The sequence below is a fragment of the Nicotiana tabacum genome, chromosome 9, assembly GCF_000715075.1.
Source record: "Nicotiana tabacum cultivar K326 chromosome 9, ASM71507v2, whole genome shotgun sequence".
Lineage (NCBI taxonomy): Eukaryota > Viridiplantae > Streptophyta > Magnoliopsida > Solanales > Solanaceae > Nicotiana > Nicotiana tabacum.
Window position 1 is genome coordinate 65,803,587 of NC_134088.1, and position 26,120 is coordinate 65,829,706.

At 37.8% G+C, this 26,120-nt stretch overlaps 1 protein-coding gene across 1 annotated transcript; it reads left to right on the top strand.

The window, feature by feature from the left end:
- Positions 1–19,715: 19,715 nt before the first annotated feature.
- LOC107819237 (uncharacterized) lies at positions 19,716–21,728 on the top strand. The gene is made up of 2 exons (XM_016645324.2): positions 19,716–20,062; positions 20,845–21,728. Exons 1-2 carry the CDS (start codon positions 19,850–19,852, stop codon positions 21,355–21,357), a joined length of 726 nt encoding a protein of 241 aa, XP_016500810.1. The 5' UTR covers positions 19,716–19,849; the 3' UTR covers positions 21,358–21,728.
- Positions 21,729–26,120: the final 4,392 nt, after the last annotated feature.

The following is a 26,120-nucleotide window of genomic DNA, read 5'->3' on the forward strand; positions in this document are numbered from 1 at the left end:
TAATAGACAAAAAGAAACTTACTACCTCCAAGTAGTGGGAGTGATGTTGAGCAGAGAACATTACAAGAAGAAGTCATTAATATTTCAATACCGTAAGGTAATGAAGATAATATTAGTAGTACTTCGTCGTAGTAGGAGAATAGCAAGGAAAATCATAATTTGGTATGTACTCTTGGGAGAGTTTCATAACAAGATCCCTGAAGAGCTTAATACCAAACAAGTTAGTTACGACAAAGCACTACTAGATAAAGATTACATTTGAAAATAACTTGGCAAGTTCCTTTTAGCAAAAGCTTATTGGAAGAGACTTTTAATAGTCGTGCAAAAGGATAGCTATGAAAGTTATAGATGCATGGTTATGGGTCTAAGTGGAAGATTGTTAGGGCATATACTATTAACCATACGTTTAGATATAGTATATTCTAATACTTCATTATCATGGTTAAAAGTCTAAGTGGGAGATTGTTGGGATATATACTATTAACCATGGATTTGGTTTGGATATAGTATTTATTATGGAACAATTATTTGTTCAATTTTAATAAAGTTTTAAATAGATCATATGTTCGTCTGTATCATTTACTTATATAGTAGATGATTTAGTGTATAGAGTTTAGCTTATACACGGAAGATTAAATCATCGGTTCTTATAAGTATAAAGATCATGTTCACAATCTAATGATGAAATTGGACAAACCATCAGGAATGATTGTAGCACAAGATTAAATATAATTTATCTTGATTATGAGAATGGTTTAATTTCGACTTCTTGTGCTAGTACATTTTATATGTATTGAACGGGCCAAGTAGAGATAAGTATTTTATACTGACTTAATAAAATAAACTCTCTAGCCATTAAATGTACTTATATTCTTAATCTTGATATAATTATTATTAGCTGTGTATATTATTAATATTTTGATTTATTAAAAGGCGAGATCCTTTCGTGGGTCAATATGCCTGGTAAATTGAATAATAATAATATACATTGGCGAAGTAATAGTTAGTTGATGGAATCTATGTCTCGGTCTAGAGATTGATGATACACCTTTATGAAAGCTTATAAGTTTTCATGTATAAACTCTGCAGGTGAATTTTGTATCTGTCACATGAAATAAGTTAAGCGAAAGTCTAAAGAAAATAATCAATGAATTAAATTGTCAGTAATTTAATTTATTTGATTAGTATCTGAATCTTAACATGCATGGGGAGTTAAATAAGGTTTAATGGAAGAATTTCGAAATTGAACTGAGCAGTGCAGTTACGAATTTTTAATGAAATAATTTATAATTTATTATGGTAGTATTAATTCGGATATTTCGAATTAAGTTCATAATAGGAAGCCTTGTTAATTAAATACTGCGGTTCCTGCTGTGCCCGAATAATTAAGAATTAAATGGAATTATATTTCTTGGTGGAAAAGGAAGACCCAACAGGTTTAGGAAAAGGTTTTAAACCCTAAAACCTGTGGCTATATAAAGGGGTCTTATTCCATAAGAAGGCTAGAGTTTTTACTACACAGTTTTCCTAGGAGAAACTCGCCCACACGAGTTTCGCTAATTTCGGGCATTATTCGGGTCACACAGCAGAAGACTGTGGAATTGGAGGATGATCTCGTGGATGTTTTTGTTCTTGCTTGGAGGCTCTTTACACGATCATGGTCACGCTTCAAGAGATAAGTATCGATTTTATGTTCGATTATAATCTGCGATTATGTGTTGTCTATATTACATGCAAGTAATCATGGCTATTTGCTTCCGCTGTTTATACCTGTTTCCCATCAGCGCCGCCTTCTTTTTGATTATCTGTATTATTCATGTTTTTGTTGCGATAATTTTGCATATAATTTTCTCGGTTTCTTGTGTATTATTTTGTAAAAGTTTTCAACTATACGCCATAGTTGGGCTGAGGCTAACACTAGTGATGGTGCAGCACCCGTGCATAAACAAAGAGTCACATGTTCTTTTTCTTTTTGGGGGTGGGGGGAGGTTGTGTGGGTGAGTGAAGGTGAACTGAAAGTACATATACTATTAATTAATGCTCACTCCCAAACGAAGTCAAAGAGGACTGAAGCAATATGCGAACCTCATTTGTCTTTTGAAATAGATCACAAAAGATTTCCATACTAAGGACTTCATTTTGCGAAATGGAAAAAGTTAGCGATTAAATTGAAACCTCAGTATAACTTCGGGGAATTGCAATCCGGGTTTTGCTGAATTTTTATGAAGTGGAATGATTAGTTTTGAGTATGGTAAATTTTGTATGAATTGATGATCCTTAGTTAACCGTTAGAGTCATGGATAGCTTTAAGGGTTGTTTGGTTAAGAAATAAGTTATGCAGGAATTATAAGACAAAGATTAGTAATGCATGAATTATAATGCAGAAATTATTTTTAATTGAGTGTTTAGTTCGTTGTACTAAAACTGAGATATATAGAATAAAATTCAAAATATGGATCCATTTTTTAAACTTAATAAAAATGAAAAGGTGTTAATGATCGGTTTGAGGAAACGATTAAGAGTCATGCTCGACTTCCTATTAATCTTCTACCCTAATTCTCGCCATCTGCATCCTCGTATCAAGAGTCATGTCCTCGGTAAGTTAAAGATGTACCATGTCCTGCCTAATCACCTATCTCCAAAACTTCTTCGGCCTACTTCTACCTCATCTCAGACCCTCCATCGTCAATCTCTCACACCTCCTCAATGGGGCATCTGAACATCTTTTCTTCACATGCTCGGACCATCTTAGTCTCGCTACCTGTGTCTTATCCACCACGGCGGCCATACCAACCCTGTCCATAATATTTTCATTCCTAACCATATCTCTCCTAGTATACCTACAGATCTATCTCAGTATCCTTATCTCCGCTACTTTCATCTTCTGGACATGAGAGTTTTTGACTGGTCAATACTCCACCCCATACAACATAGTCGGTCTAACCAACTCTTTATAGAACTTACCTTTAACTTTTGGTGGTACGTTCTTATCACACAAGACACCAGTTGCTAGCCTCCATTTTATTCATTTCGCTCTAATATAGTGTGTGACATCATCGTCGATCTCCCCATTGCCTTGGATTACTAACCCAAGGTACTAGAAACTTTCCTTTTTAGGGATGACTTATGAGTCCAGCCTCACATCCCCTCCCCCTGTCACGTCGTTGAACTTGCACTCTAAGTATTCTGTTTTAGTCCTGCTCAACCTGGAACCTTTAGACTCCAGGGTTTATCTCCAGACCTCCAGCCTAGCGTTAACTATGTCTCGCGTCTTGTCAATTAGTACTATGCCATCTGTGAATAATATACACCATGGTACCTACCACGGGCTTGATTTTTGTCCGCCAAAACCAGCCTATGTGGAAGCGAGGGCTCACACCCAACTTCGGCCTTCCCACAACACTTAGCCGAAATTTCAGCAACTTTGGACTTAGATTATTTTTAGGCAACTTTCAACATAGTAAGTTTATGACTGATTTAGACAACGAATTTAAGTAAAGGTAATAGAATAAAATCAAGAACACAAGGAACAATATATAGGAAACTCGTTTCCCAACATTTTATTTAATTCGAGCATACAAAGAAACTCAAACTCAAAGTACAATTGTGTACCAAAAGATCACTCGTGACCTTAGATGTTTTCACTATTAAAAACAGAATTAGGAACTCCTTCCTAACTCTAACATGTACTCCCACACGTTTTTACAAGCATAAGGGTGTTGTACATTTATAGATCATGTGACAACCCTTTGCCTTTATATTTGTTGTTCTTAGGCTTAGACACTTATACCACACAGCCCACTATTTTAGCCTGGTATAGTTGACATCCCCCAACCACTAGGATCATGCTAGATCATGCTAAGATAATGGAATTAAGGCTGCAAAACGTCCTGATAACCACTTGCTTGATTTGAACAAAGCCAGTTGTTGCCCATGGGCACAACATATGCCTTGTAACTGTCATTGACTTGGTCAAGGTGAAGCTTGCTGCTCATGTGCGTGCCTTGGCTTGAAACAGGCGCCAATTCCTTTCTCTCAGGTGCATTGCAGCCATATTAAGGCCTTTCCAGTGCCCACACACACCGCCCTTTGCCACGCCCCAGTATCATGATAAGTCTTTCTCGCGCGCATGCCTTCGTTGCACTTAGCCTTCCTTGTCCACTTCAGTTTTTCCTTGCCTTAGCATAACTATCTCATGCCTTGATGCCTTTGCCATGCCATAGTGCCACCCTCAGCCTGCATCTCGATTGTCAAGCCTTGCCAAGCTGTCTTGCCACTCTCAAGACCTTGGCCATCACTTTCCCTTTTTCCCTTTTGCCTTGGAGTTAGCTCGCACACCTTAGCTTTGCAACATTCTTGCTGCCTCATGACAATACTCTTGTTGTCAAGCCAATATCAAAGAGGTAGACCCTTTATAATACCTCCTTGAATATCACGTGTTAATATATCTATCGCTAAGTCAAATAGAAATAGGCTGAGGGTTGATCCCTGGTATAACCCCACCACGACTAGAAAGTATTTTAATTATCCTCCTACTATCCTCATCCGGGTCTTAGATCCATTGTACATGTTCTTAATCATCCTAAGTATGCTACCAGTACACTTTTGGCCTCCAAATAGTTTCATAAAACCTCACTTAGGACTTTGTCATATGCTTTTCCTAGGCCAATAAACACCATATGTAAGTTTCTCTTCCTCTCCCTATACTGCTCCACCAATCTACTCACAAGATGGATGGCTTTCATGGTCGAAAGTTCCGGCATGAATCCGAATGGTTCACAAAAATAGATACACTCCTTCTCAGCCACATCCCCACCACCCTCTCTTAAACCTTCATAGTGTGGCTTAGCAGCTTGATGCCCCTGTAATTGTTGTAATTTAGAATATCATCCTTATTCGTATACAACAGAATCATCATACTCCACTTCCATCCTTCAGGCATTATTGTCGTGCTAAAAATGACATTAAATAACCTAGCTAGTCAAACCTGTCCTACCCATGCTTTTTCAAAATTTCACTGGAATCTCGTCTGGCCCAGTCGCTCTTCCTCTCCTCATCTTATGCATAGTCCCATGTAATGACCCGATCGGTCGTTTTGATTTCTAGATCCATGTTCTTCTATTTAAGACTTCCCATATGTATTTTTACTGTTTTATGACTTGCGAGTATAATTGGTTTGGTTTTGGAAGGATTCGGGTTGAATTCGGAACACTTAGTTCCACAATAGTAGCCTAAGGTGGCTAAGTTTGACTTGAGTCAATACTTCAAGTAAATGATCTCGGAATCGGGATTTGAAGGTTCTAATAGGTTTGTATGATGATTTTAGACTTGGGTGTATATTCAAATCGAGTTTCGGGTGGACGGAGAGCGTTTCGGTGCTTATTGTTGAAAGTTGGCATTTTCATGGTGTCGAAGTAGATTTAAGCATTGATGATTGTAGAAGGGAACGTGAGGGTAGCAGCAAGGCCCGGACTACGGGCAACTTGGGTGGTTCTTCTGGTGGTGGTAGATCGGCATTTAGGGGAGGATCATCAGGACCATCTCAGTCATTCGCTCAGTCTTCGATGAGTGCACAGCCATTTGGGCCCAGTCAGGGAAACAGGGGAACCCACCAGCAGGGTCGGCCTGGAGGGATATTCCAGCAGCAGTGGAGGCCCCCATGCCCTAAGTGTGGGAGGATACACTTTGGGGCCAACTTCATGGACCTACCTATATGTTACGGGTGCGGTATGAGGGGTCATATTCGGAGGGATTGCCGCTCGCCCCGCCGGATCATGGGCAGAGGTGCGGGCCGCCAACTAGTTCTGTAGCTTCTACATCCACAACACCTCCTCCAGCTCAAGGCACCCAGAACCCGCAGGGCGTGGTGCAGCTAGGGGTGGTGCACAAAGTTTGGGAGGACCAAACAGATTTTATGCTATGCGGAGGCGTCGGGATTCAGAGGCTTCCCCAGATGTTGTCACAGGTATATTTACAGTCCAATCCCGTGATGTATATGCTCTTATTGATCCCGGTTCCACTTTGTCATATGTTACTCCTTATATTGCTATGGAATTTGGGATAGAACAGGAACAACTTCATGAGTCATTATATGTATCTACTCCTGTTGGCAAGTCTATTGTATCTGCGCGGGTTTATAGGGATTGTGTAGTCATGGTGTATGGTCGAGACACCATGGTCAATCTAATTGAGTTGGAGATGGTTGATTTTGATATAATAGTGGGGATGGATTGGCTTTATTCATGTTTTGCTATGCTTGAGTGTCGAACCAGAACCGTTAGGTTTGAATTTCCAAATGAGTCAGTGATTGAATCGAAGGGGGATGATGTGGTGTCGAAGGGTAGGTTTATTTCTTACCTTAAGGCCACAAAGATGATTAACAAGGGGTATATCTACCATTTGGTATGGTTTATGGACACTGATGCTGAGGCACCCACACTTGAGTTTGTGCCTGTTGTGAATGAATTTTCGGAGGTCTTTCCGGATGAGCTCCCTGGGATCCCACCAGAAAGGGAGATTGATTTTGGGATTGATGTGATGCCAGGAACGCAGCATATATCTATTCCACCCTACAGAATGGCACCAGCAGAATTGAAGGAACTAAAAGAACAATTGAAGGATTTGTTAGAGAAAGGTTTCATTAGGCCTAGTGTGTCGCCTTGGGGTGCACCGGTCCTTTTTGTAAGGAAGAAAGATAGATCGCTGAGAATGTGTATTGACTATTGGCAGCTTAACAAGGTCACGATCAAGAATAAGTACCCGTTGTCGAGGATAAATGACTTGTTTGACCAATTGCAGGGTGCTAAGTACTTCTCCAAGATTGAATTAAGATTCGGGTATCACCAATTGAAGATCAGGGAGCACGATATTCCAAAAACAGCTTTCAGAACCCGGTATGGGTACTTTGAATTTCTGGTAATGTCTTTTGGGCTAACAAATGCCCCGGCAGCTTTCATGGACCTTATCAAACAAGTTTTCAAGCCTTTTCTTGAATCCTTTGTGATAGTGTTCATTGACTATATCCTTGTATATTCACGTAGTTGAGAGGACCATGTCGATCACCTCAGGGCAGTTCTGCAGACTCTATATCAGCACAAGTTGTATGCGAAGTTTTCAAAATGTGAATTTTGGTTGGAATCTGTTACATTCTTAGGGCATGTCGTCTCCAGAGAAGGAATTAAGGTTGATCCTCAAAAGATTGCAGCTGTGAAGAATTGGCCTAGACCTGCTACCCTAATAGAGATTTGTAGTTTCTTGGGCTTAGCTCGATATTACAGGAAGTTTGTGGAGGGGTTCTGTCACGTCCCAACCTCAGGGAGCGCGACCGGCGCTCAACCGAGTAACCCGGTCGAGCAAGCATGTTAGATGCTTTCTACCCAACTCACCCATGATCAAGAGAAGACATAATTTCAATAATTAAGACAGTAGGAAGATCATATATACAATACTAAATCATCTCATTGGTTACATCATTTTTAAGTTTCAAGATACACACATTCTTATGATTCGAGTGGAACAAGAGATCAAAACACAACATAATCTGTTTAACTTTTCTAGCACCCATGTACAACCCACAGAGTGTCTACGGAGCCTCTAAAAGATACAAAAGAGTGTTATGACAGTGCCGGCAATATGGCCCCGGCTATACCTCAAAACGTGATAATAATATGAACAAAAGATACAATACATGACCCAGGGATGAAGTGGGGCTCACCAAGTCTGTTGTACCACTATCGCTGATCAACAATGCCTGCTATGGAACCACCTGTATCTATTTAAAGATACATCGCCCCAGGCAAAAGGGACGTTAGTACTGTCGAATAGTACTAGTATGTAAAATTAAACACCATCTCAATAGAATGAATAATAATATAAGGGGAAAATAGTCATGAGTTCAATAAGAGCTTCAACAATACTAAAACATCACGTAAGGATCACATAAGTTCTCATGTCAATTTCAATGTTATTAGGTTGGGTGATCTTTAGAGCCGATATACCATAATTCGCAATACCTTCGTATTCTTACACGGAGTCCGATCTCGACCCGATCGGCTAGGTCGTCTCATTTGAGACATCAACCATAACCACAATTTCATTATAATTTTCAGCACAGTTACCACCATGTGTGCGGCATGGCGTCCGATCACGGCCCGATCGGCTAGGCCGTCTCACCCAAGACAATACCCTTTTCAGTCAATCATCTCACATCATACTTTTTCCACATCCTTTCAATCCATTGGCACTAGTGGCCACAATTATGAAGTCATTCTTGGCACTTGACCGTATTTCATAATTCTAGTTTCCCTTTCCACATTCAAACTTCATTATCATTATCAATAATAATAAGGTTTCCTATTCAAGACATTAAATTCACATATGAGCAATTTTGAAATCTTAGGCACATAGAGGCTTTTCATACAATTTGGCATAACAACCTTTATTCGATCTTGACATGAAGTCTTAACATTTCTAACACATATTTCACATTTTGAACACATCCTCAAATGGCAAGATGACATGATGAAGCATTTAGAATAAATATTGAACTTACATCCTTCAACACAAATACATTAGGAATAGCCAATTCTATAATGATCAATTTGGGACTTACACCAATTACATGAACGCCGTGGGATTCGATTCTAAGAAGAAGGAGGTTTAGCCAACATACCTCAATTGAGCTTCCTTAAATTTTTAAAACATTCCGGAATTCTTTGCAACTTCAATATATTTTAGAAATATAACAAGTTGAACCAAAATTAGGAAGATAATCATGATTCTAGCTCATTTGAGCATATTATCAAGCACTAGGTGTGCATTAAGGTTTTTAAGGCCCTTTTGTGAAAGATTCCATCATTCCCCAACCCATTCTCTACCATTTTTAGCTCACAACTTTCTTACACCCTTTGATAACAAATGCATGCAAGATGAACAACTCCCATGCCCAAATATTATCTTACTAATTACCCAATTCTAGACAAAATTCGAAATTGAGGGTTAGGATGTAGAATCTTACCTTTTGGATGAAGACCTAGTGAGTTTTCCTTGTTAATTTTCAAAGATTCGAGCAAGAATTGAAGGACAATTTGTTGAAGATCACTCTCTCACTCTAGGAACTCTCTCACTCTCAAAATGTCAGATTTTAGCTCAAATCTGGGACAAAACGTCTAATTAACGAAGTAGGTTGGGTTATAAAACCCCAAAAATGAAGCTCCGGAACAGGGTATGCAGTTCCATATGCGATCGTAGAATGGATATGCGGTCTTCATATCGGCCGCATAATTTGGTGCCAAAAATTGGAAAACATTTGCCTGGGTCTACGGTAGTTATGCGGCCGTAGACATGTTCTGCGATCGCATAATGCGCCACAGAACCTCTCTCCGCAAAACTCCAAGGCTGATTGTGCGACAAAAGTGCGGTCGCATAGCTTGCCGCAAAATTAACATAAAAAATGGCCCAAACATCTGCCTCACTCTGCGGCCATTCTGCGACCCGCAGAGTGATTATGATGTCGTATAAAAGGCCGCAGAAATGCCTATTTATGCCAAATATTTTCCTTCAACTCCCTAGCGCACTGTTCAATCCAAAATGTCCGAACCGCGGCAAGAAAGATCGCCGTGAAGGCCTACCCCGGCATCATGGAACCCCGATTTTTAGGAAAATATTTCACGGGTACATGGAACGGTGATAGCTTATGCTTCTAGGCAACTCAAGAATCATGAAAAAACTATCCAACACATGACTTAGAGCTCGCAGCAGTGGTATTTGCATTGAATATTTGGCGTCATTATGTGTATGGGGTCCATGTGGATATATTCACAGACCATAAGAGTCTCCAATACATTTTCAAAGAGAAGGAATTGAATCTGAGGCAGAGGAGATGGCTTGAGTTACTCAAAGTTTACGACATCGATATTCTATATCAGCCGGGGAAGGCTAATGTTGTAGTGGATGCTCTTAGCCGAAAATCTATGGGTAGTTTGGCTCATTTGGAGACATCTCAAAGGCTGTTAGCCAAGGAGGTTCATCGGTTGGCTAGTTTGGGAGTTCGTCTTGCAGATTCTAGAGAAGGAGGAGTGATTGTGAAAAATAGAGCTGAATCATCACTTGTTGTGGAAGTCAAGGAAAAGTAATACAACGACCCATTGTTGATAGAATTGAAAGAGGGGATTCATAAACATAAGACCACAGCCTTCTCTCTTGGCATGGATGATGGTACACTAAGGTACCAAGGGCAACTATGGGTTCCAAATGTGGATGGTCTCTAGGAAAGAATCATGACCGAGGCTCACACTTCTTCGTATTCTGTGCACCCGGGATCTACCAAGATGTACCATGATCTTAAGGAAGTCTACTGGTGGAATGATATGAAGAGGAATGTAGCGGACTTTGTGGCAAGATGTCCAAATTGTCAGCAAGTGAAGGATGAACACCAGAGGCCCGGTGGGTTGGCACAGAATATAGAAATTCCGATGTAGAAATGGAAGATGATCAATATGGACTTTGTGGTAGCACTACCCCGCACTCCTCGCAAGTTTGACTCGATTTGGGTAATTGTGGACCGACTCACAAAATCAGCACACTTCTTACCTGTTAAGGCTACTGACACAACAAAATAATATGCTTAGTTATACATCAAAGAAATAGTCAGGTTGCATGGCACTCCAGTTTCTATTATCTCAGATCGGGGGGCACAATTCATGGCTAATGTTTGGAAGAAATTTAAGCAAGGTTTGGGTACTCAGGTGAATCTTAGTATAACCTTTCACCCGTAGACTAAAGGGCAGTCAGAGCGGACTATTCAGACGCTTGAGAATATGTTGCGAGCTTGTGTTCTTGACTTCATGGGTAGCTGAGATGATCATTTTCTGCTCATATAATTTGCCTACAATAACAGTTATCATACCAGTATTCGGATGGCACCGTTCGAGGCTTTATATGGTAGGATATATCGATCTCCCATTGGGTGGTTCGAGATTTGAGAAGCAGAACTGATAGTGTCGAACCTCGTGCATCATTCTATGGAGAAGGTTAATATCATTACAGAACGGTTGAAAACTATTCAGAGTCATCAAAAGTCCTATTCGGATGTGCGTCGTAGGGATTTGGAGTTCAAAGAAGATGATTGGGTATTCTTGAAGGTTTTCCCTATGAAGGGTGTAATGCGGTTTGGTAAGAAAGGAAAATTGAGTCCGAGGTATGTCAAACCGTACAGGATCCTTCAAAGGATTGTTTAGGTGGCTTACAGACTAGAACTACCTCCACAGATGTCTTTAGTGCACCTAGTGTTTCATGTATCCATGTTGAAGAAGGTGGTCGGAGATCTTTCGCATATTGTTCCGGTTGAGACTATTGAGTTTAATGAAGAATTGACTTATGAACAAATTCCAGTTGCCATTCTTGATAGGCATGTCCGTAAGCTGAGAAATAAAGAAATTGCCTCTGTGAAAGTACTATGGAAGAACCAACAGGATGAAGAGGCCACCTGGGAGGCCGGGGAAGAAATGAAGAAGAAATATCCTCATTTGTGTGAATAACCATGTATTTATAAAGTTGTGTTCAATAAAAATATTAAGAGTTTACCTTTTATGAATTATGTATCATTTGTACAGTTGATGTTAAGGGTATTCCTTTTTGGTGATATAATGTTTGTAAGGTCACAATTGTTATTGTTTTTATGTTATGTTACGTCATTGGTTCATGTATATATTGTTAGGGTTGGTTTCTGGGATTCTGTGACAGGTGGATAGGCCCAGTTATAGGGGAAACACTGGCAAAAATTTTGAAAATTTAGGGAGTTAGTCAAAAGCTGGAACTGTTGGTGTGTTATAGCAGCTGTGTTACATTGGTTTCTAATGACGAATTTCGGCCCTCATTCGAGGACGAATGATCTTAAGCGGGGGAGGATGTAAGGCCCATAAAAGTTTACCTAAAACTCGGGGTTTCGTGGTGCCGAAGTAGATTTAAGCGTTGATGATTCTAGATATTCTTCGCCTCAAACTTGCTCGCCGCGGTTCAGACCTTTTGGGTTGAACAGTGCGCTGGGGAGTTGAAGAAATTTTTTGGAAGTGCGGGGCGTTTCTGCGGCCCATTCGGCGGTCGCAGAACTGATCTGCACACCGCAGATCTGGCGCAGATCGAGGCAAAAAATCTAGGCAAATGTTTGGACCATTATGTGGTCCATTATGCGGCTGCATGCATAATTATTTTGCGTGCCGCATAACCCATCACAGACCCAACACAAAAATATTATGGAGGGCAGTTCTGCGGCGCATTATGTCCGCAGACCGATCACAGAGTGATGCATGGGTGCACATTTCTGGAGGGCCATTATGCGGTCCATTGTGCGTACTGCAGAAGCATTATGCGGTCGCATATGCGAACACAGATCTGTGTCGGGGCTTCATTTTTCTAATTTTTTTACCCGGCCCAATTTTGATTAAAAGCCCTTGGGGCTCGTATTGAAGGCACAAATCTGATATTTTAGAGAGAAGGGAGAGTGTTCTAGAGAGAGGATGAAACCTTAGGCTAATTGTTCATCAATCCTTGCTCAAGACTTGGAGAATTCACAAGCAACACTCACAAAGTCTTCATCCAAGAGGTAAGGCTCTAACCCTAGTCTTCAATTTCGAGTTTAGGTAGAAGATAGGGTAATTGGGAGTATGATTCTTGGGTATGAGAGTTGTTATTTATGCATGCATATGATGGGGAGGCAATTGAACTAGTATGAGTAAACTCTTGGTATTGAATTATTTGTGGAGTGAAGGAAATTTTGTGGAAGAACCGTGTAATCAAATTCGCACACCTAGTGTTTGATAAAATGCTCAAATGAGTTGAAACCATGAATATCTTCCTAATTTGTGTTCAATTTTGCTATGACTCTAAATAGATCGAAGTTGCTAGGATTTTTCGGAACTGTGTAGTGAATTAAGAAAAGCTCAAAGCGAGGTATGAAGGCTAAACTCTTCTTTTAGTATCAGAATTCCCGAATCCTTGTAAAGTTCTATCATGTGTAGTTGAACTTGAAATGCAATTGATGTGGGGTATTCAAACTAGTAAAATTGATTCTCGATTGGCATAACGTGTTAGAACCCTCGTGCGTTGATGATTCTCCATTTTTAACTTAACTATGCCATACCCCTTTTGGGAAGAAGATCTTGTATGAAATCAATGTGATTAAACGCTTATTTCTCATACAATGAAACCTTATAAACTTACACTTGCTAAGGCCAAAGGTGCCAAATAGTTAATTTAAAAGGGAACTCTTTTGTACAAACTATTATTGTTTTGGGAATTTGAAATGTGGCATTGTGAATACACCTCCACCCGTATACATTCGGGTGAGGCGGCGGGGCTTCTTTGTGTAGAGTTGTGGTACTGTGAATACACTTCCACCCGCATACATTGGGATGAGGCGGTAGGGCCGCTTTGTGTAGAGTTTGTGGCATTGTGAATACACCTCCACCTGCATACATTGGGGTGAAGCAGCATGGCCGCTTTGTGTAGAGTTTTTGGTATTGTGATTGCACCTCCACCCGCATACATTGGGGTGAGGCGGCAGGGCCGCTTTATGTAAAGGTAGTTGTAGAGAATCCCCGATTTAAGAATTTATAAATGTTATTGGAAGCTCTTAATAAATTTTATATGGCTTTAACGGCTAACTAAGCCTTTTATTGTTACCATTATTCATCATATTCATGTCGTATTTCCAAGTCCTTGCATAGGTGTTCTGTTTTCATACTAGTACTATTCGACATGTACTAACGTCCATTTTTCCCAGGGCGCTGCATCTTTAATAGATGCAGGTGGTTCCATAGCATATGGTATTGATCAGTGATAGCAACACACCCTCTCCTCAGCTGACTTGGTGAGCCCCACTTCATTTTGGGATCATGTATCTCTTGTTCCATGTACATAGTCTTTTGAGGTATAGCCGGGGCCTTGTTACCAGCACTGTCGTAGCACTCTTTTGTTTCTGTTATAGGCTCCGTAAACATAGTATGGGTTGTATCCTATTTTGGGAAGGTTGAACTAAACTTGTTGTAATTGTATCATTTGTCCCACTTTAACTATGAAGGTATAGTGTACTATTTTGGGGACTTGTTAATGATGTAATAGAAGTGAACTGGTGTTATTCACATGACGTATTATGGGTCGTTTGGTATGAGGTATAAGTACAAATAGTACTGGGATAAAAATTTAATACCATCTTAATACTTTGTTTGGTTAGCAAACCTAGGATAATTTATCTCGGGATTAAAATTAATATCGGGATAACTTATACCTTGTAGGGGGTAGGGTAATTAGTGCCAGGATAACTTATACTTTCTTCTTAGAAATTATGCAAATGGCATTTTTAATGCAACATACCAAACAGTATATAAAAAATAATCCCAGCATAACTAATTCCAACATAACTAATCTCAGCATAATTTATCCCAGCATAACCTATATTCAAACCAAACGGCCCCTTAATGTTTAATTAATGATATAAATGTATCTTCTCTTTATTCATGGGCGAGTTGGGAAGAAGGTATTGTACATGCTTGCTCGGTCGGGGTATCTCGGTTGAGCGCCTGTCGTGCTCCCCGAGGTCGGGTGTAACACGAACGCGAAGGGTAATTTTGTTCAGCTGGAACAGTTGGTCTTCGTGATCGCGAAGAAGGAATCCCTGGGCTGACTTGATTTTTATACGGGACTTAGCTCATTTTTACTTGGGTTGGCCGAATTTGGGGAGCTATTTTGAGGGGACTTTCATCAAGCATCACAAGGTAAGTGAATTCTACCAACTTTTGAGTTAATACATGGATTATGGGTAGATTTGAAATGGAAATTAGTGAAAATTTTGGGATTTTGTTGGAAACCTAGGGTTTGGTAAAAGTAGAATTTGACCACGAAATTAATTATGAAGTTGGAAATAAATTATATATTTGAGTTCGTAATGTTATGGAAAATGTTTATCTTCAAAATATTTCAAAAGGGAGTGACTTTTATGGACTTTCCGAATTGGGTTGGAAAATTACTCTAATAGATGAATTATGAACTTTTGAGCATATTAGTTTGTATGACTTTTGACTAGTTTCGGGTTGCTCGATGTCCTTTAGGGATTTATAGTGAGGTTTAAGTGCCGAGTAGTGAGCTAGGAAGCGAGGTAAGTCTCTTGCCTAATCTTGTAAGAGGAATTATCCCCTTAGGTGTATAAATTGTTGTGTGCTACTTTTTATGGGGGCTACGTACGCATGAAGTGACGAGAGTCCGTACGTAGCTATATTCATATTTATGTCCAGGTAGACTTAGATTCACATCATGCCTTAAATGTGCTATTTGAATTAATCTTGTACATTTGACTTCTTTAATTTATGACTAAGATTGAGACTAGAATAAAATATTGACTGAGTCTCTTACTTTAAAAATTGTGAAATATTTGATGAACGGTAGTTCCGTGTCTTCTCGAGTCGTATGTATTTTCCCGAGCGAGAGAGTTTCTCTACTCTTATGGGATCGAGTCGTTCGCCTCGACAGGATTAATAATTATTCTTATGGGATCGGGCTATTTTCCTCAGCATGATTAATAAGTACTCTTATAAGATCGGGTTGTTCACCTCGATAGTATTGTGAGTTATTCTTAAGGGATCGGGTCATTCGCTTCGGTGGTATTGTGTCTCACCATTCCTATAGGATCAGACTTTTCACCTCGGCAAACTCGTGCGTAACACTTGAGATTTGATATGGTATTGATATCAGTTGTTATTGTGCCTTCGAGGCCGGTTATGACATTTTAGTGATTTCGTAATAATCTATGTTTTGAAGTTTATTATTAAAGCTTATTTGCTTGTTGTTACTTGCTGTCTTTCATAACTGTCTACTTTATGTATTTATTTATTTGACAACTTGTAAGTGTCAAGTCAATCCCTCGTCACTACTTCTTCGAGGTTAGACTAGATACTTACTAGATACGCATTGATTTACGTACTCATGCTATACTTTTGCACTGATTGTACAAGTACTAAGATAGGTATTTCTAGTGGTCACATGGGCGCGTAGACGTATCACGAAGACTTAGTGGTGAGCTAGCTGCCTTCCATGTTTTGATCTCTAGCACCCAGAGTCCCCCTCTATCTTATTTATTGTTTCTGTCTATTTCGTTTCAGATAATAGCTATAGTAGTTTTTGTATATTCCCTAGATGACTCATGCACTTGTGACAACGAGTTTTGGGGCTTCTAGTGGACTTTCACAGTTGTACTTGTTTTTACTATCACTTTGCTATATGTACTATTCGTACTCGTTATTTTGGTAAAGCAGTGCGTATGTTTTCATGAGTTCTAAATTTAATTTCTATATATCTAATGAAATTTCTAAGTTTAAAGGTTAAAACGGATAATCAAATTGGAGGTTCACCGTTGGCTTGCCTAACAACATCGTTGGGCGCCATCGCAGCCTATTATGGGATTTGGGCCGTGACACCCCTTAACTTCCTCAACTTTAATACGCCTACAATATCCAAAATCTTGTCGACTCTCTGCTTGCTCTAAATCAACCAGCACAATACTCCTCTCCCCTCTTCATTTAAGAGTTTATGAAAGTATACTTGCCATCATCGTATAATATATGAGTCTTCCACCAATACTTTGCCTTTCTCATCTTTTATGCACTTCACTTGGCCTAGGTCGCGTGCCTTCCTCTCTTGCATCTTGGCTAGCCTATAAAGCTTCTTGTGCCCCGCCTTTGTCCCTAATTTCTTTATATAAGCGTTCAAAATGCTATCGTCTTTGCCAACGTAACTACTAACTTTGCCTTCTTCTTTGATGTCTTGTACTACTCCCAATTCACCCTCTTCTCTTCATTGTCCTTGCTCTCCAATAACTTGAAATACATCGTCTTCTTAGCTACCACTTTCCCTTGCACCTCTTTATTCCACTATCAATCCCTTTTGAGCCCACCAGAGCAACACCTCAAGACCCCTAATACCTCTCTAGCTATTTTCTTAGTACAATTCGATATCTTAGTCCACATACTATTCGCATCCATACTACTTCACCAAGCCCCCATTGCCATCAACTCTTCCCTAACTCATGAGATGTATCCATAGTCAAGGCTTCCCACTTGATCTTTGGTTGACCATGTACAACCCTTTTGTGCCTCTTCCTTTTAGTCTCCAAGTCAATTACCAAGAGTCTATGTTGAGTCGTGAGATTATCACTCGGGATAACCTTGCAGTACTTGCAAACATCTCTATCATTTCCTAAGGAGTATGTAATCAATTTGGGTTTTGGCTACTGTACTCTAGAAGGTGACAAGTGCTCTTCCTTCTTCTAGAAACTCGAGTTAGCTATCACCAAGTCAATGGCTTTTGCAAGATCTAACAACGAAGTTCCTCCTTCATTTCTATCACCAAAACCGAAACTGCCATGCACATTGTCATACCCCTTTATGGTCGACCCAATATGACCATTGAAATCTCTTCCTAGGACTAGCTTCTCGATGTGTGTAATAACTTACATGACCTCGTCTAGATCGTTCTTGAATTGCCTTTTGACCTCCTCGTCTAAGCTCGCTTCGGGTGCATAAGCACTAACTACGTTAAAAGTAAGCTCTCCAACAACCATCTTGATAGCCATCAACCTGTTGTTCATCCTCCTAACCTCGACCACTTTCTCCCTTAATTCCCTATCAATCAAAATACCTACTCCATTCTTACCCTGCAATGCTCCTGAGTACCACTATTTGAACCTATTTATGTCCTAACTTTAGTTCCCACTCATCTAGTTTCCTGGACACAAGCTATATTGATCTTCCTCTTATGGAGAATCTTCGCTAACTCTATAGATTTTCTCGTCAATGTACCTAAGTTCCAGGACCCAAATCTAAGTTTAGAGACTCTCTTGCTTCCTTACCACCCTAGCCGCATGTCCCCCGCCTCACCTGAGGGCATGCCCTTACTTACCATCATTCACCGCAACCACTATAATCTAAGGTATACTACACTTCCACTAACACTCTAGCTCGCGAGGAGTCTAAACGAAAAGAATAAAAACTAAGACTAAAATGCACCAACCGACAATACAAACAAACAGGCAAACAAGTACTGTATTAAACTAAGCAATTTATCTAAGTCACAAGAGAGAAGGCAAAAAAGAAGACAGGAGATCCGGAGGTACTAACTCCGGAAAGAAAGAACCTGGGTTATGGTCGTGGCTGTTGTAGCATTGCTGGAGCACCTTTCCGAGTCGATTTCCGGCCTTCCATGCACTGCTACGCACCTCTACTGTCGCTAACTTCGCCAGCGCATGTGCCTCACGTGCTTCTTCTCTGATAACCGCCGGTTAGTTTGGTACCTTGAATACTTAAAAACACAGAAAGGGAAGAAGAAGGAAAAAAAAGACGAAGGACCGCAGAAGATCTGAGGGGCAGCTCCTCGGCTCAGATCTGAAGGGCGTCGGCGACCTTGAAGTGGGGGGGAGGGGAAGAGGATGGAGAAAGAAGGAAGAACGAATAGGAGGGGGGAAAGAGAAAGAAAAACATAGACGATTGGAAAGAAGAGGGGCAGTAAGTACGGGAAGAAGAAGGGTGGAAGGAAAGAAGAGGAGAGGGACAAAAAGAGCGGGGTTTACTTGGGTTTTTCGATGGGCCGTCGGTCGCAACGCAACGGGGAGGGAGGGGGGGATGATTTGCTGTTACCAGCGAGAGAGAGTGTGTGTGTGTGTGTGTGTCAGAGCGAGGAGAGAGAGATGCGACTTTCTTGCCTTACGAAAAGAATTTCATTTTATTTTTTCAAAAGTATTTAAAACGCCGTCAAGTATCCTGCAGATGTGGACACATTGCCTAACGAGAAACAAACCCCCGCTCTCATTATTCAATCCTTTCGAAGAGATAGATTTTAATCCTCTATTCGGTCTAGCTGCCCCTCTTAGTGTCATCAGAGAGTTTAATCTCCTTACTCCTTACTGCTATTTTCTTTGAAAAAAAAGAAGGGGTTGATGTTCAAAATAATACGCTTGGTGGTATAAAAAACAATACATCAATTGGCGTATTAAATTACAGTAATATTAGCTAAATATGATTAAGAATACCAACAAAATATGTGATAAAGTAACAGAAAATTCTATACCAAGATTATTTCATCTCATCCCTCAAACTAAACGAGTTTTTAGAGTATTGACAAACGATTTGATTACACACTGTTTTTAACTTGAACAATATAAATACACTAGCATATTGTATAAAATAACTATATCTCAATTTCAAGCTGGCTGAAATATAAATTTATTGACTTTTCATCATTCTCCGTTTCTAATCATCATAATAAAAGCAATGGAGCTTTCTGAACTTAAAATGAAAAAGAAGGAAAATAAAAGGGTAGAGTAAAAGAAGACGTAATACGAAAGAAAAAACCAAAAACTAATAAAAGAGAGATTGAGAACAATTAATGAAGGGGGGGAGGGGGGGGGAGCTAAAAAGGGGTAGGAGTGTTAATGAAAAAATGTTTGCAATTAAAGCAGAGCTAGCTGGTGGTGGACGATTGCCATATTTGCATTTATTGCCGCCATTACTGACGGTGACGGCCCTTTCCTTCACTCCAAATCCCATTAATTAGTATCCACATAATGCCAAATCACAACTATTATTATTAATTAATAATAATAATATTATTTTCAAATTTCCCTTTTTATAGTACACCAGTTTTATGAATAAGGGCTCCATCTACTCACTCACTTGTTGCAGCCCATTAGTTTATTTATAAAAACCCTCTTTCCAACTTAAATTTCTTCTGCCCTTTAGATTTTTCAGAGTCCTTTCCTTTTCTCTATTCTCTATTCTCTATTCTCTATTCTCCGAACGATTTGTTGATGATGGCGGCTGAAGTTAGCTCTCTGGTTAGGATTATGAACGCAGCTGGTGGTGGTGGGTTGAATGAGTCATCGTCTTCATCATCTTCAGGGAATAAATCAACGGTGTTGATCACAAGGGACTTGCTCGGGGGTTGTCGTTCTCTTGATTCGAAGGAATTGGACCTCGACTTGCAGGTTCCTTCTGGTTGGGAAAAGCGCCTCGACTTGAAGGTACCGATCTCTCTGTTTTACTCCTATTTAACTTTCTCCTTTATTTTCCCTAAAGAAAGAAACTGATGATTGTTGCGTATGCTGTTGATTTCCCCTATTTTCTTTTGTAGATTCTGTCGTTTTGTTTAACTTGCTGCTACTTCCATGATTATTTGAATCAGAATTTATCATTCTTCTCAAATATAGTTCCACTCCGTTGGCATTAGCAGCATTTAGTAATGGAATTGATTAGGATATTTACAGAGGGAGTTTATCTTTCACCATAATGTCTATCTGATCTTAATTATCTTACCATATATCTTGCTAAATTATTCTCTGTCCCAATTTCAGATTTTGAGAGTAACTTTTTAGTTTTGATCGTAATTCAAACACAGTGTCTTTATGTTACATGGTCGCAGAATTAAGTACTCACGTTAAGGGCTAATTCTCTTCTGTATGTTTTCTATGTCCATTTTATTATTCTATGTATGTGAGGGAAACATGGTTAAAGCGCAACTGTTTTATCAGTATCCCCTTGGAAGTAAATAAGCTTTTTTTATGAAAAAATAATTTAAAGCATTTATGCTAGCTTGGCTTGGTTTCTCTGATGTTTTAACTTGAGAGTGAATCATTCCTTTAGTGAGCTATTTGATCATCTCATTATTTTGACACAGTGAGGTGTTATCTTTGTTGTGTTGTAACATGATAGTAGACCATTTGATTTGGTTTTCTATGTTTTTTCTACTGAGTCATGGCAATGGTGTAACTTTCTAATTGATAAATACGTTGTTCATTTGCAACAGTCAGGAAAAGTATATCTACAGAGGTGCAACTCTTCAAATTCTTCGTCGACGACCTTGGAACAGAAGCAACAAAACCATCAAACAGTTGGAAATCTTCAAGACCTTAATTTCCCTCCTGCATCAAAGCAACCCCTCAACCTCTTCGATGAACCCAACTTAGACCTTAAGCTGCTTCCTTCATCATCCACTTCACCATCATCATCTAGTTATCACAGTGTATGCACCCTGGAAAAAGTGAAATCAGCTCTGGAAAGAGCAGAGAAACAAACAACCCGGAAACGCTCAATATCAGTGTCAATGTCATCATCTCCAACTTCGAATTCCTCATCCTCAATCGTGGATACGGAGATTGATCAAGAGAACTTATGCCCTTCCCTTGCTGCTGGTTGCCCAAGTTGCCTTCTTTACGTGCTAATATCAAAGAATGATCCTAAATGCCCTCGATGCCATACTGTCGTTCCATTACCTGTGGCAATGAAGAAGCCTCGGATTGATCTTAATATATCCATATGAGAGTGAAGAAGCAAGAAATCATTTTGATATTTTTTGTAAAGATAAAAGATATAGTCTTGTAAGTTATAGAATGGTATATACATGTTTCAAAGGATTGATGTTCCTTCTTGGTAGTGTAGAATATAAAATCACCAGATCCTCTCTGGGCTTGCCTGCCTTTCCCCCTCATTTATGTTGATTAATACATGCTTGAACATTATTCAATTTTTTGGCTATCTGCATAGTACTACTATATATATATATATATATATATATATATATATATTTGAGGCTCCTGTTAACTGTGGTAATTTAGGCATGGTAATGGCCTATAATTGCTAGTGGTAGAACAGCCTAAGTCATGAATGGAATGTGCAGAAATTGTATGGCCATTTGCTGATGTTTGGAAATCCTGGCATTCTGACCATGCAGTATCTACGTGTGATTTTTGAATTGTTCGGAAGAAAGCTTGTATAAGATATGGAAGCCTTGCCTTAGATACGCAAATGTACATAATTGTTGGTATTTTTCTGTTAGAGGAAGGAGTTGGAGGAACTCATTGCAAGCAGGAAAGAGTATAACCACTTGAAGGGGTTTCTGTCATTAATTAATCTACCAACCATTAATGCACAGCCAAAGACTGGCCCTTGGTCTTAAATCGGTCTATCAAAAGGGTCTTCTTTATTTGCTCAATCCAAATTCTGTAATGCAATTCATTTCGAGATCCTGAGGAAATGTAGAGCAAAACTCTTATTTTATTCTTATTTCTACACTACAGTATGGAGAATATTAATTTAGAAAGAACATGATATTGTATCCTCGAATGTCATTGAAAATATTAATTCAGAACGACCATGAAATTGTTCTCACAGCATAGAGAAAGAGTATAAATTGTTGTAGGGTTTAAGGCTTTAATGGTCAGTACGCAGTTGTTTAATTGAACAAAGGGAGCTGGGACTTGGATCATTATCCATTTTGCCCTCGCGCTTTCTGAAAACTATGACTATTTAAGAGAGTATGTCAAACCAAAATAGTTTTGTAATCAATGATACTTACATTTCACTTTCAAACATTAAGTACAAATACCTAATTTCTTAGAAAGAGTTTAAATCCTTTTCTTCAATCAAATTCGCTATTAATTTTTCTGGCTATATTTGAATGTGGTTGCTGGCTTGTTGCTCATGACGAATAGGGCAACTTTGGTTTTTCTCTTTTAACTTTATACCTAAATGTGTAGTTTTAAACTCTGTTTTTTTTTAATTGGGGTGACGCGACAATAATGTATCGTATTGTACTGTATTGTATCGTATCGCATCGTTTTATAAATACAACGCTTGGATAGACTGTATTGTTTATTATTGTTAAATAATATTTTGTTATTTGGTTTGACTGTATCGTACTGTACTGTAACGTATAAGTTTACTAAAATACCCTTAATTATTTTAAATATTTAATTTATCAAGAATTACAATGTTAACTATATTTTGGGATTATATTTATTGTTAACTAATTAACTGGGGATCCAATGTTAAGGATTTTTGTTTGTAAATTTCAATAGTTTATAACTTTTCTCGCAGTACTGTTTAATAACATTGTACCCTATGAAAGAGTAATTAAATTACTTAGTTATATATATTTGGGTATATATTACTTGGTAAATCACATTAGCAAATCATACTGATCATCAAGTACTTATGTTATACAAATAAGAATCGCCAAAATAATCATACATAATTTCAGCGTAATAGGAGGTTAACTACTCAAACAACTAGATTTAGTTGCAATACAATAGGAGAACTAAACAGATAGTAACTGATAAAAAATAAAGAAAAAAAGTACTTGTAACTTAAAAACAAGAGCAAAAACCTAAAGAAACGTTGATAAAGAAACGAACGAAGGAGTTGGCAGAACAAATATAAATAACACTTTGCACATTTGAAAACAACCAATATCATAAAGCTAATTGGAGATAAGGTAATTAGAATTGAAATTACAAATCAAAGTAGGTTATATTCGGGATGTTGTCGTTGAGAATTTATATAGGTTATTAGACTTCACGTAGAATTCTATTATAGAATTATATGAGAAAGAGGCTTTGCTATTATTTCAAATAAAAAAAGGTAAAGGGTAAAATAGAATTATAAAGTAATAAGTTAGGGCATAATTAGAAAGAAAAATTGAAAACGATCCCACCACACCAAATCAGTTGTTTCAAAAAAAGGGACTTTTCATTGTTTCGAAACAATGGATTTAATAATACAATACAACCAATTTTAACTAAACAATCAAAACAAACATTATTTTGGAAAAATAATACAATACGATACAATGGGTAACAACCATCCAAACAAGCTGTTAGTGTCTTCTTTAAATTTTGTTGAAATAAATGTGAAAAAATGTCATCAAAACAAAAATAAGGAAAAACTAATGAGTTGTAGCATTAAAAGACAAATATTCTTTTTATGGTTATTTTATGCTGGCGATGGTAAGGAAAATCGGGTAATATGTATTCTTACTTTAGTTTTTAACTAGTAAGATTAAATTAGTTGGTTTGATGTAAAGACGGTGCAAATAAATGTTTACCGTAGGATTGGTATGTACGCGCTATAGAATGAGTTTAGAGAGTGTCTGGTCTGGGAAACAGAGTTGGAGTGTAAAGAAAGATAAACCATTTTAACTGTGGATGAATTAATCTTAAAGCCAGATACATAAAAGGAGTTGCAATTGATGTGGGAGCCTGCGTATAGAAGAGTATAATAAAAGCATTCTGCTTCATAAATTAAATGGTTGAATGGAGTTTCCATCCACCTACATTTAGAGTTGATGACTTGCTTCTTTGGTTCAACTTAATTGCCACATTTACTATACATTTTCAATTTTGCACCTAACTATCATTAAATACCTATCGTTTGTATCTTTTAAAACCACTCACACCTACCGCCTACTATCTTTCTAATGATCTCTATCTTCTTTTATCATATTTTTCACATTTTTTTTTTTTTTTGCTTTTCCTACAAATTGCAATTATTTAAGATGGGTGGAGCATTTATTGATTTGCCAAATGAAATTTGGTCTCTGCCATTTGCTTATCAGTCAAAATCTTTTAAATACGCCGTGAATTTCTGCATTTATTATAGAGTAAATCCTAATGAATCTCTTTGACTTCTTAGAGTTAAGAAATTACTCCTTCACTTTTTCAATTGATGAAGAATCCCATGAGATAACGTTAATCATCATGTCACGTACAAACCATTTGAATACTTACTATTGCTCTTTTTCTTTACTTCTTAAAATTTGACCAACTAATACGCGAGAGACTCGTTAAATAACAAAAACGAACGATCTTTTTTCACACAATTGCCTAGTTGAAATAAAAACTGTGGTTAATTATGCTAAACCCTCCTATAATATAACTAAGTTTTGGATAAACCCCTTATACTTTAAAATCAAATATTTACACCATATATATGTAATATAGAATACACCTCCTATGAGGTATATCTACAACTAAGTATATTAAAATATAATTATTAAAATACAAGTGAAATTATAAATAATTTTTAATTTATTTATTTTATGAAATTTAAAAAAAGGATAACTGTTTTTCTTGAAACTGTTTTTTTACATCTCTGATTAAAAAAGAGGATAAATATTTTTTGAAACGAGAAGCTCATAAATAAGAAATTAACATAAGTTACTTCATAAGATATACCAACTATTAGTAATAACTTCACTTCCACTTTAAACAAGCAAGCTACTTACTTATTTTTATTTGATTATAATAATTTATTATATAGAAAATTTTTATTGTTATTTTAGTTAATTTTTCTTCCGCTTCAAATTTATCTTAAATTTACTTCTTTAGATGAAGTTTTTAATACATGTAGTATTTTCATTAATTAAGAGGCTTCTTTGTAATTTTAAATTACTTTTAATAATTATATTTTAATATACTTAGTTGTAGATATACTTCATACGGGGTATGAGTGTATGATTTTTATGATTTAGGGGTGTAAGTGTTTGATTTTAAAATATAGGGGGTGTATTTTAAACAAGTTAAAGTATTATTCCTTCCGGATCCATATTATTTGTCATGTTTTCTTTTTGCATGCCCCTTAAGAAAATATTAAATACGAGAATAATTTGAGTAAGTTATCCTTATTTATTGGTTGGCCTCAATTTAATACTACTCTTAATTTTGCCACATTAATCTCTCTCCATATTTAATTGAATAAGGGTAAAGGTGAAAAAAATAATTAATTTTATGTTAATTTTGCAAAATGACAAGTATTTTAAACCGATCATTTAATGTGACCACGGTTAGTAAAATGGATCGATTGAAATATTTTCCAGTCCGATAAGTTACATTACTGTTGTTTATCCGTAAAACGGTAGAGTTGAATTTATAGCATGATTTATAGACAAGTGAATTGATTTGATCCAAAATGATAAATAAATTAAATAAAAATACTAGACTTAGTGTTGAAATTGAGATAAACTAATAGACAACTTGGTTCCAAGAACAAAGCTTCCGAAGACAGCAATAAGAGTATTGTAAAACGGAAAATAAAGTAATATTAAGCTTGAAATAATGTGTAGCATAAGTTTGTCAGGATATTCGTGCCTTAAAATGGCTGTTGAAGTCACTATTTATAGCTATACCTAGGGAACAAGGTCCTTGGATCAAGCCCATCTTAAATGATAATAATGAGACCATGGATGAATATGTAACGGCAGACTATGAATGCCAAAATTCTCTATAACAAATTGTGTATTTAATACTG

Coding starts and splice junctions, on each gene's coding strand:
- LOC107819237 (XM_016645324.2), top strand. CDS start 19,850: ATGATGGCGGCTGAAGTTAGCTCTCTGGTTAGGATTATGAACGCAGCT. Junction 20,063..20,844: donor AAAAGCGCCTCGACTTGAAG/GTACCGATCTCT, acceptor CATTTGCAACAG/TCAGGAAAAGTATATCTACA.